Genomic DNA, 12,250 nt, shown 5'->3' with positions numbered 1-12,250 from the left:
CTCACCTTTAAAAAAGAGTGAAAAACAAAAGTCGAAGTCTTTTTTGACATTGGGTTTTGATAAATACTGAGATTAGATTCCCCTTATTCACTCTCCTCTTCTTTCTTCCATTTTAAGGCCTCCTCCTGGGGTAAATATCAGAGACCCTTTTTTTAATGTTAGTTTCATGGACTGCTGGGAAAAAAAGAAGAGTTTTGCTTGTGGAGGATATAAAGAAAGAAAAGGAAATTTGTGGTGAATATGATGTTCATGTGTTGGTGAAAAGGAAAGGTTTTGTTTTGAGGTTTGAATTTCATTTTAGGCTTTGTTTTGGGGTTTGAGAGTTATGTTTTTTTGGGGCATAGCCATTTGAAGATGTATTGGGTTCATCATCATCAGCAGCAGCAAATCAAGCAAAAAGATGGTTACTTTCAATATCCACCCCCTCTTCCTCCATCTCCTTTAACTGCTACAGATTTTCATAGAGATTCAAACCCTTTATCATCGTCATCTTCTGGTACTAGAATTAGTCCTGCTGTTCTTTTCATTATTGTGATCTTGGCTGTTCTGTTTTTAATCTATGGTCTCCTCAATCTGCTTGTTAGATTCCTTATAAAACATCCATCTTCATCTACATCTTCTCAATCTAATAATAGATACACTGAAATGTCCACCTCTGATGCTCTTCGAAGACAGCTGCAACAGCTGTTTCACCTCCATGATTCCGGCTTAGATCAAGCTTTCATTGACGCTTTACCTGTTTTTCATTACAAAGAAATAGTTGGTCCCAAGGAGCCCTTTGACTGTGCCGTTTGTTTATGTGAGTTCTCTGAGAAAGATAAGCTGAGATTGCTTCCTATGTGTAGCCATGCTTTTCATATAAACTGCATTGACACTTGGCTGTTGTCGAATTCAACATGCCCTCTCTGTAGAGCCACCCTTTTCACTCCTGAGTTTTCAATGGAGAATCCAGTCTTTGATTTTGATGACATGAGGGAAGATGAATTGTGTGCTGGTCATGGTGAAAATGGATGCACTCCTAGTCAGAAAACAGTGGAGATGGAAGAAGTTAATGTGGACAAAGGGGTTTTGCCTGTTAGGTTAGGGAAATTCAGAAGGCTAAGTGGTGAACCAGATGCGGCTGGGGGTGAAACCAGTAGCAGCAACTTAGATGCAAGGAGGTGTTTCTCAATGGGTTCATATCAGTATGTGCTAGGCAATTCAGATCTGAGGGTTACCCTCTCTAATGGTCGACAAAGCGGCCAGCCCCTGGGCAATGGTATTAAGCTATCAAGAGGCTTGGAACATAATGGGAATTCATCGACCGAAAGAGATGCCGAAGAGAAAAGGATCAGTAGTATGAGTAAAGGGGAAAGCTTTTCGGTTTCCAAGATCTGGCTTTGGTCTAAGAAAGGCCAATTCTCAAGTTCTTCGGATGCTCAAATTGGTATGCCATCTTCTCTTTACTCAGACCTACCATGGCTGAAGAAATCACAAGAACAATGAAAGGTTAATGTAATCCTTACTCAATTGATCAGGTCAAAGCTTATTGTGCTTTACCTTTGCTCTTATGTCACATGTTTTTTGTTCTGAAATCTTATACTTGAAAAGTTACTCACCAATCACCATAGCCATTTGCTTTTGTTGTAGAACTTGAATGGAACGAAAGGAATAGAATTCGTGTAGGAAAAAAAGGCCGTTTGTACTACTGAAACTCATGCTGTCATATTTCTGTAACAGAAGATATTCATACATATAGTTTCCATGATTTTGCGCAGCTCAGCTATCTAATATCATCCGGTCCTTTTAGCATCATGACAGCTTTTTAGTTAATTGCACAGGTTAATTTAATCTTCTAAGTCTAAGATAATGTCTTATGAATTCTGCAAAATAAAATGAAATAAGCATAAAGAGAGATTATAAATCTGTTTTCTTTTTGTTTTATTTTTAATTTAATTCTTGTGATCAGCCTGTTAATTCAAATTCTTGGCTTGTAGCAGTAGCATGCAAGCTAATTTGTGGGTCCTTTTTGTTCTTCCCATGTGGCCCTTATTGAAATCACCCAAACATTAAATTCAATCAATTCTCTTCCTATTTAAAAATCAGATCACCATTAAAATACAGTATGTTAAAATTTAAATAGCAAGAGAATATTTTCAAATATGATTTAGATAAAAATATATGAATGACACCAGTATCGTGGTCAGATCTAATTATGGATTAAATTATTTTTTGTGATGAGTCAAAATTGCAGCAAGTTTGAGGAAGTGATTACACTTGGCTACAAATCTTTGAGTCAGAGTGAGCAGAAAGAGGAAAGAACAAACAAATGCTCATTAATATAAATCCTGTGGATCAAAATAAATACATTATCATCTATTCTTAAACATTGTTTAATTTTATTAATCAATATTAGGGTATATTCTAGCTTAAAACATGGGCTGCAATAATTCTACAGAATATGCATATATTTATGTTTTAGAATTCGGGTGTTTTTGTTTTAAGATTCCCACATGAGTTAAAAGGAAGTGTCCAACAAAGACAGTTGAGAAATGATAGTGTCATCTCCCAAGTTCATCAAACATATACATATTTACTCAAATTTTAGTTATAATTAAATATAATTTTATTATAATTCCAGTGGTAGAAAACTAATTGATTGTTCAATATATTTAGGTAAAAAGTTTATGGAGTAAGTTTTTTGGTGATCAAATAGTTTTTCCTATAAATACAAGATAGGTCTTAACATTTAGGATTATAATAGAAAAAGAAAAACAATTGTAAAAACTTGCATCATACCTACATCTGCTCCATGTTCATGGCATTCATATAAACTTTAAAGTACCTTTGTTTTACTTTCATTTGATTACAATAGACCAAATGGTCAATAGCCATGGGAGTAACCCATGTAATTCAAACGAGGTCGAAGGTTGTGATGACTATAAATCGGATCCCCATAGTCTACAGCCTTTATCACCACGGCTTCGTGTCTTCCATCCCGTTCTTGAACTGCCCCGAAAACGATCTCGTTTGTCTCACAGTTCTTCTCGTAATATGTTTGCGGGTTTGTTGAATAATGCTTCTGCAAGCGCTGCTGTTGCGGCTGTTGAGGACGGTGATGCATATGCATTTGCTGCTGTTGAGGATAATCAACATCCCATCCATTATTATAAGGCCTACTTTGCTTGATCTGGTGTTCCCTTTCCAGATCTTTGGTCGGAAATGGGTAACTTCTCTTCGGTGTCGGTGTTCGAGTATCTAAGGATGGTGGCTCATCTTCGTCAGGAATGACAAAGCTTTCCTGCATGGACCATGCTCTTGGATGCATGGATGATTGCTGGTACGGATGTTGAAATTGATAATACTGAGGCTTCCTTCTGAATACAGAAAATAATCCCCCCAAGAGTTCGGCCACGGATGAACTAGTGTTGAGGACGAGCCTGCCGATTGAACCGAAGAAGCCCTCTTCTGCTTTTTCAGGTTCATCTTCAGGAGGAATTAATGGAGGCCTGACTGATTTAGGAGGCCTCTGATATGGTGCCACAGGTGCCATCATTGCTCCTCTCTTTATCGGAGTTCTCAAGTCCTACAAAGATCGGAACTTGTTCAGTGACATCACGTGGAGTTCGGAATTTCAGAAACTTATCATAACAAAGCGTGTATCAGAACAAGTCCTAACATTCATATCAACACTATCATCCGAGAAAGGAGAGAATTTGGATATCTGTGACCTTTGATCCATTCGCATAAAACATAAAACATCAGGTCACTTACAACATGGGAAGAGAACATTGCCTGTACCCTACGCTGTACCAAGGCGAGCATGTAACCGAAGAAGGCAGCGGCAACAAGCACTGCTATACCTATAACGATCAACCCGTATCTTAAAAGATTTTGATGATCTTAAAGGGCAACGAAATCGAGATTAGCTCGAAAGAGACATACCTAAATGAAAACTGCCATCATACTGATATGAACAATCATCATCGTTTAGTTGAATCTCACGAATTGCCTGGTTTCCTCTATCTATAACCAAAAGAGAGCAGCTACTTCCAACGTAAACCACATCGAAATCATTCGAAAATTTTGCATCTTCACTAGGACCATCAACATGGCCTCCTCGGCTCCATTTTCCTCCTCCAGCAATAGTTGTAACCCCTACATAAAGATATAAAACAATTTCAGCTAAGACATTATGTCAGAATAGCATTTTATTTCACCGAATTCGAATCTACAAAACTTAGGGCAAGGTAGCCGAACTTTAATTATCGGAAATTCCTTGAGCATTGCCTGAATCACCTGATTCACTGATCTTTCTGATAGCCATATTCATTGTGTCTGCAATGTATATATTTCCACGGTCATCCACTGTTAGCCCTTTCGGATGATCCATTCTAGCTTCTCGTGGTTTCCCATCTACATGCCCCGAGTACCCTTCCGATGATCCAGCAAGCAACCTAGGTCTGCTATCTGTAGTTTGGCATAGAATATCAGTAAATGTATATAGTATGAATATTAACCGAACATCAAGAAAATGAACAGGATTAGGTTGGAGAAATCAAGGAAAACCAAATGCAGAAAAGCGAATCCATGCATTTGACAGTCTAAGAACACAAAGTAAAGTCTAAACATTTCACCATCTTTCATAAACTTCAAGTGATCCCAAAATTAAAACTTCAAAGTGAACTCGAACGACTCACTCGAATCAACAAAGTATTTAAGCTTCATAAAGAAGCTCAAGTCTGAACATTACTCAAATATTGTTTAAAAAGTGAAAGTACATTCACATAAGGCCTAGAAAGATAAAAGGCCAGATAACATGCGTAAATTAGAAGTTTAAGTGTTCAATAGACAATGTCAGCTTTGAATAAAAAAGCAAAAAGAAAAAGACTAAATCTAAAAGGAAATGTCACCTATATGTTACTCAAACTCGAATGTGAGTATCACACATCATCGATATATGTCAAATACAAATTCTTACAGAAAATGAAGAGTCAAAGCAACATAAGATGCAACTATCCATTTAAAAGTAGTATTCCTCAACAAAAGTACATCAAATTCATTCACAACCTTGATTAAGTAATAAGTTAAGAATATTTGGACAACTTACAGGAAAAGAGGCCAAACTAAGTACCTCATAGAACAAAAATTAATCAAAAGAGCCAAAATTTCTAGTTTTAATCAAATAAATTTGAATGCGAGGCTTGGCAGTGAACACAAATCATGAACCCCAGAGAAAAATATTATTCAATAATTAACTTACACCTAGACAATGGCATCGAAATCTTGTAAATGTTACTATTTTCAGCATCCAACACCAGGAGGTCTCCCTTGGGGGAAACTTCAACAGAAAATGGTTCAATTCCAAGCTTGCTTCCATCAAAAACTGTTTCCACAGTGTATCCACCTTCAAATTTCATCATGGAACGGCTCGAAACAGCTAAAAAAAAAAGAACAAATATCATCAATTCCATTTGCTAAAAACACACATATCTTTAGATCACATAAAGATAAGACTAAAAATCCCAAAAAGCAGAGGAATTAGGATAAAAGATTGGAACTTTGAAGTGAGGTTACCAGCTTTGGGTTCTGATTTTAGTGACAACAGCCATTTAACAAGAACAGACACCACATTTGAGACAACTGAGGTTACAACTTCTGCAACAACAAAAAAGAAGGTAAAATGCAAAGCAAAATTTAAAACAAAAAACAGTGAAAAAAATGGTGAAACCTTTTCTTCAGGCTTACTTGCAGGTGGGGTGGCAGAAACTGAGGAAAATCCATTAAAGAGAAGCAGAAAAATGAGAGTGGAAAAAACCCATTTCCTCACCATTGCTCAAGTTTCTCACTTTAACATGGAAAACATTTGTTGAAGCATCAAAGATTTAAGCTTTGTTTTAAAAAAATACAAATGTGGGTTTATATTATATATATATAATTAAGGAGGAGAGCCCACAAAAAGTTGTTTTGTTTACATAATAATCAGTAGAAGCCTTTTTGAAAGAGACAAATATGAGAGTAGTGATTATGGGAAGTGGTTTAAATGCCAAACGAAGGAACTCTGTTCAAGAAAAATAAGTAAAGGCAACCTTAGAGGCTTAGACCATATAATGAATATTGTCAGCTCAATAAAAGAAGTCTTTATTATTAAAAAATTGAAGTATGATATTTTCTTAATTTTAAACATATATAAATATAACGTTTTATGACGTGACAATGTTAAGAATTATTATATGATATCATTAGGGGTTTTGATTGGAGTCATTCTAGATTACAGGGAAGTGGAATGTAATTTTTTCGTTTGGTTTACGACTAATTATATTCTTCGATAATCTTTTATTTTCAACAGTAGTATTTTGGAGGTATATTATTGAGAATGTGATTACCTTCTTCCCTTAGGTATTATTGGATTACCGATGTTTTGGATTAAAATGCCTTTAAATTTTTTTTCTTTTCAAAAATATCATTTTTTCTGTCGTTAAATAATAAAAATTATACGAAGGTTAAATTACAAATTTATCCTTAAACTATTTTAGATTTACAAAAAAAATCCATAATTAGAATTTTATATGAAGTTTACGGGATAAAATAAAATTTTATCATTTCATTAAACCTATTTATCTTTTCAATTTTATAAAAAAAGTATATAAGTTTTATGAATTTAAAATTTTTAAAAAATATATATAAATTAATTATAGTAATGTTATAGTAGAATTCAACTTGTTAAAAAATCAAATATATAATAAGGATAGTTTGGTAAAATATACATTTCAATAATATTTTATTCCTTTAACAAAACATTGTAATCTTATATTCATGCTAAATGAACCAAACACAAAATACAGCATTCCCGATAATCTTATTCATGCCGGTAATCATATTCCCACCGGTAATCTTACATTTCGTGAACCAAACGCACCCTTAGATATTATTAAATGATAAAAGATAAAAACTTTAAGAAAATCATAAGAACCAAATTTTTTTAAAAAAAATTTATATAAAATTTTTTGATAATTTTAGATTATTATTTTAAAAACTTAAAAAATTCACAAATCCTAAAACGGTTTTTAAAGTATTTTCAAAAATATCCTTATCATGTTTTTACTCCGCGCTTTGAGCTTTTTAATTTCTATCATGTGCTTTGGTGTGCTATAAACTTAGATATGGAATCAGTATTTTATCTTTAGTTTATTTTATTTTCAAAAATATTCCTTTCTTTGGAGAGAGGATTTCTTTGAATCACCAAAGCTCAGGGTTTTTTATTATTATTTAATTTGAAAGTCCGTCTGATATTAAAGAGGGCTTGAGAACAAAAGTATTTTATCTAGAAAAGGAATTAGATAAAAAAATGGACCAAATTAAATTATAAATCGAGTTTGAACTCTAATATTTAATGTCATGAATAACTCCACTTGTTTTTCTAGTTTTATATTAAATTTATAATTTCTTTTGATTATTTTTACACTTTTAAGATTTTATTTTTCATTGATTTGGATTAATCCGTATTGTATACTTGGTTTTGATAAGCGAGTTTTCTAATGGTGATTTTTTTGTATACATAAGGTCTCAAACTCGAGATATGCTTAAGTGATATCAAGCTGCTTACCACTTGAACCAACACCCGTTGATTATATTAAATTTTTTATTAATTTAGAATGGTTATAAGATAATATCTATTTTAAATATTTCTTAATTATTGAAATCACATATATGTTATAGATATATCTGCTCGAACTTAAGATTTTTAAGAGAAATAATATTTTTTTACTATTTAATTTTATATTATGCTTTTATGCTTATTTAGTTTATTTATATTTAAAAGTTAAATAATTGATGTTTTAACTTTAAAAATATTTTTTAATTTACCTTATAATTAACATATTTATAAATATTTTGATCAAATTAATTCAATTCAGTAATATTTATTAAATCAAACAATAAACATTATAAATCAAATCAAATTAAACATCTAAAATATCAATATTAGTTTCTTATTTGCAATACTTGAATGCAATATGCATCAAACTCGGAAGCTTTTTTTTATCAAATTCATTAATAGTAAGAGTACGATTGTTTCACATAAAATATTTTTGGAAAATGTTTTTTTAATTTTTTTAGTGATAATTGACTGAAAATAGATTGATCAATGTAGAATTTTTTTTTTGTGTCAATAATTTTTTATTTAAAAAATAAATATTAGAAGATATAATTTATTTTACAGTTTTTTTTTAAAAAAATATTAAAAAAACAAATAAATCCTAAGTGAGAAAGGGAAAAAATACGAAGGAAATGCATATTCAAAATCCAAAAGAGAGAAAATCTTATCCAGAGCTAGAGGATGATTATTGAAGCATGCCCCAACAGTACAAAAGTTATCTAACATGTCCAAGCCCAACAACAACCTTATCTTTTTCTCCATCTCAAAACTTCCAAAGATTTCATTCTCCATTTTTATTTCCTCAAGAAACCTCAAGATTTTTTTATTTCTCATCATATTGTAAATATGTCGACCATCATCTCTTGCAACAATTACTCTTCTCTAGCCTCCTCTAAATGGAATAATCCAAGAATACCCACCAAAGGTCCAATCTTTCTAAGTACTTACAAGAGTTGTTCTTGGTGGAATCGGCAGTTCTTGCCCAAATGTAGTTCCCACAAGAATGTTCAGTGTCATCTTCAAAATGGGCAGGTTGGGTCTTTTCTTTTTCCTTTTTTAATTGTCTGTTATTTAATGGATTTTATGATGGTACGTCCATGTGGTTTAGCATTTGATTTATTTGACTCATTAGGGGAAAACAATCATTTTTATCCCATATGAATTTGATCAAATAATATGCAAGTGGATGATACAGTTTTGATTCTCTATATTTGTATGTATGTGAGTTTTGGTGTTTGATTTTTTTTTTTCTTTTTTGGATAAAGATTGGTTTTTGATACCATGGTGTGGTAAGAAGTTTGTTTTTTCCAGCAGAAAAAGAGGTCGTTTTCCTTGAAGGAATGTGCAATCTCGATTGCTTTGGCTGCTGGGTTGATAACTGGAATGCCATCACTGGATTGGTCTCCTATGGCTTATGCAGCTAATCCTGCATTGTCCGATTTGTCTGTTTTAATCTCCGGCCCTCCGATAAAGGACCCTGGAGCATTGTTGAGATATGCACTGCCAATTGACAATAAAGCTATAAGAGAAGTACAAAAGCCACTTGAAGATATAAGAGAGAGTCTCAAGATAGCTGGCGTCAAGGCGCTTGATTCTGTCGAAAGAGTAGGATTCCCTTGCTTTAAACTAACTTGACATATGCTTCTGGTTATAAGCTTAGCGGTTGTTTCATTCATGATAATCAATGCCCGTCTTTTGTATGAAATTTAGAATGTGAGGCAAGCATATCGATCACTCAAGCAAGGGAAAAGTTCAATTATCTCGGGATTAGCTGAATCAAAGAAGGACCATGGCATGGAATTGCTTGACAAGCTCGAAGTCGGGATGGAGGAACTGCAACAGATCGTGGAGGATCGGAATAGAGATGCAGTGGCACCTAAACAGAAGGAGCTGCTTCAGTACGTTGGAGAGTGAGTATCTGAATAATTTTTTAAAACTTATTGCTTTAGGTTTGCTTTTTGCTTAGTTTATACACCCTCAAGTGAAGATCGGACATTAAAAAGTTTATAAAGACTTAATCTCTGGCAGCTCTTCAAAGTTGAATGAAAATAAACCTCATTTATTTGTATTTGCGCTTCTATGTTTCTATGTGTAGCTCCTCAATGTTGCCTAATATGTTTTGAATTCGTTGGTTAAATGCATCAAATTTTATCAAGCACGCTGAAAATATGTGCCAAATACGTCGTTTGCCAAAATGTTATATTTGACCTGCCATATTGTGGTAGGTTGTATCATTGCTCATTGTGGGAGGCAAATATAATCGCTGCACTTGTGTCTGGTATAAGAAGCTATGTTGGTCCTACTCTTCATTTTTCATGAAGCCCCTATGTTCGACACCCATGTTAGATGCATTTTTGAGCATGGATATAGGGATGTAATTTAACCCTCCAAATAGCCACTAAATACATGGAAAGACACCCATGTCCAACACGCACACCCAAGTCTGAATAACAATGATAAGAACTGTATCAAATGAGTTAAGGTCTGCTACTGCAAGCATGTGTAGTCACCATAACAAACAAGATGTATCAACCATACCACAGCTGTTGACACTTAGTGAAGCTTTAGTCGGTGAAAAATGCTACACTAATGCTTTTTAGGGTTTTCCCAAGGTGCAGTGGGCTGCTTGTAATGCCTTAAAAACTGTATGATATATTCATCATAAAAATTAGGGAAGGACTTAAAAACTTAAGCCTCTTAAAGTAAATTATTCTCATAGGTACCTTGTCATTGACTGCAGCTGAGATCTTCCTCGGGCATTGCATTTCTGCAGTGTTGAAGAGGATATGGTGGATGGCTTCCCGTTTGAAGTACCCGAAGAATATCGCAGTATGCCTCTTTTGAAGGGAGAGCAGCCGTGGATATGAAGGTCAAAGTCAAAGACAATCCAAATTTAGAGGAGTGTGTATTCCATATAGTTCTTGACGGATATAACGCCCCTGTAACTGCTGGAAACTTTGTTGATTTGGTGCAACGACGCTTCTATGATGGCATGGAAATTCAGAGAGGTAACATTCGACTCTACTGTGTTTGTTCCTAGTTTCTTGTTGCCTTGTGGATCGAAGTTTCCGAAGGCCATTGTATTATGATGTTTTTATTATTCTTAACATTATAAAGAACGACATGAGGCTCATTTGTACTATATTTGAGATAGATATATGTGCATACTATCTACAACAAAGATGCTCAAAATTTTAAACCTACTTGAATTTGCTGCAGCGGATGGATTTGTTGTTCAAACCGGTGATCCTGAAGGTCCTGCAGAGGGCTTTATTGATCCTAGTACTGAGAAAACTCGAACAATACCGTTGGAAATCATGGTTGATGGGGAAAAGACACCTTTCTATGGAGCAACACTGGAGGTCAGTTTTCTTATTCTCGCATATTAATGTTCCAAGCTGGACAAAATAAAAGTTAATATCAAATCCATGCATTCATTGATCAAAACTTTAAAAGTGACTTCTCAATTTGTGTTTCTGACAGGAGCTTGGTCTATACAAGGCTCAAACGAAGCTTCCCTTCAATGCTTTCGGAACCATGGCAATGGCTCGAGATGTGAGAAATCATCAAACTAGGTTTCTTCCTCACCTGTTGGCATTATGTTTCTGGTCCCTGACTATCCCTTTATTTTCCAACAGGAGTTCGAGGATAATTCTGCTTCAAGCCAGGTATTTTGGCTATTGAAAGAAAGCGAACTAACACCGAGCAACGCTAATATACTGGACGGTCGATATGCAGTGTTTGGCTACGTGATTGAAAATGAGGATTTTTTGGCTGACCTGAAGGTTGGTGATGTTATAGAGTCAATTCAAGTGGTTTCTGGCCTGGAAAACTTGGTTAACCCAAGTTATAAGATTTCTGGTTAAAACCCTTTTTGTAGCTTGAATTTAAAATAAGTCATGTGCTTCATTTCATTCTATTTGGCTGAATTTGTAGTGTTTCAAACTGAGAATGTTTTGTTTTGTTGAATTAGTACATTAGGCCCTTCAAAATGAGACTCATTTTCATTTTATTATAATATGTAATTATTCAGTTGCATGGATTTTGAGTTTTTTATGAATCAGTTGTTTCCATTGTTGAGTCTAGGGTTGTAAAAAGTTGACCCGATATGATATGTAAAATTGACTGAAACCGATTTGAGTCAAAATTGTCTGTGACCCGGGTGGTGGAGATTCGAAATTGATTCGAGTTCAAATTGATATTGACCTGAACTTGAGTTGGACATGAAAATTGTGGATCTGAACCCGAATTGAACTGATAATATGATAACCGAACCCGACCTGCATTAAACCAATATGAACATGAACACGAGATTAACTTGGTAAATAACTGGTATTAAACGACTTGTTATCAACCTGACCTGTTATAAACCTGACCTATAATTGACTCAACTTGTAAATGATATGATTTGTTATTGAACTGATTTGATATTTACCTGACTTGTAGGTTACAAATATATATATATATATATATATATATATATATATATATATATATATATATATATATATATATATATATAAATATATATATAATATTTTATTTTTTTATATTAATTATTAAAGTAAAATTTAGTTGATTTATTGATAAATTTGTCAATGTAGGGAGCTACCA

General features: G+C 33.8%; 2 protein-coding genes and 1 pseudogene across 3 annotated transcripts; 2 read left to right on the top strand and 1 right to left on the bottom strand.

Moving 5' to 3' along the window:
- On the top strand, positions 1–1,628 carry LOC120122871 (RING-H2 finger protein ATL46-like). Of its 2 annotated transcripts, XM_039141910.1 has the most exons (2): positions 1–1,258; positions 1,292–1,628. In XM_039141910.1, exons 1-2 carry the CDS (start codon positions 355–357, stop codon positions 1,483–1,485), a joined length of 1,098 nt encoding a protein of 365 aa, XP_038997841.1. In that variant the 5' UTR covers positions 1–354; the 3' UTR covers positions 1,486–1,628. The 2 variants fall into 2 exon arrangements, with proteins under 2 accessions (XP_038997841.1, XP_038997840.1); XM_039141909.1 differs by having other exon boundaries at positions 1–1,628.
- A 1,154-nt stretch (positions 1,629–2,782) lies between these two features.
- LOC120123025 lies at positions 2,783–6,062 on the bottom strand. Its single transcript, XM_039142043.1, has 7 exons — positions 5,728–6,062; positions 5,557–5,637; positions 5,243–5,419; positions 4,279–4,449; positions 3,925–4,137; positions 3,754–3,842; positions 2,783–3,565 (listed from the first exon to the last, which is right to left on the bottom strand). The coding sequence occupies exons 1-7, from the start codon at positions 5,810–5,812 to the stop codon at positions 2,864–2,866; spliced, it is 1,518 nt and encodes a 505-aa protein (XP_038997974.1). The 5' UTR covers positions 5,813–6,062; the 3' UTR covers positions 2,783–2,863.
- Positions 6,063–8,401: 2,339 nt separating this feature from the next.
- LOC120122868 lies at positions 8,402–11,569 on the top strand (annotated as a pseudogene).
- The last annotated feature ends 681 nt before the right edge of the window (positions 11,570–12,250 follow it).

Source organism: Hibiscus syriacus, unplaced genomic scaffold, assembly GCF_006381635.1.
Source record: "Hibiscus syriacus cultivar Baekdansim isolate YM2019G1 unplaced genomic scaffold, ASM638163v2 tig00110388_pilon, whole genome shotgun sequence".
In the NCBI taxonomy this organism is placed as follows: domain Eukaryota; kingdom Viridiplantae; phylum Streptophyta; class Magnoliopsida; order Malvales; family Malvaceae; genus Hibiscus; species Hibiscus syriacus.
This window is presented reverse-complemented; position numbering and strand designations above follow the sequence as displayed.

Coding starts and splice junctions, on each gene's coding strand:
- LOC120122871 (XM_039141909.1), top strand. CDS start 355: ATGTATTGGGTTCATCATCATCAGCAGCAGCAAATCAAGCAAAAAGAT.
- LOC120123025 (XM_039142043.1), bottom strand. CDS start 5,812: ATGGTGAGGAAATGGGTTTTTTCCACTCTCATTTTTCTGCTTCTCTTT. Junction 4,450..5,242: donor TTCGATGCCATTGTCTAGGT/GTAAGTTAATTA, acceptor GCCAAACTACAG/ATAGCAGACCTAGGTTGCTT. Junction 3,566..3,753: donor CAATGTTCTCTTCCCATGTT/GTAAGTGACCTG, acceptor CGATCTTTGTAG/GACTTGAGAACTCCGATAAA.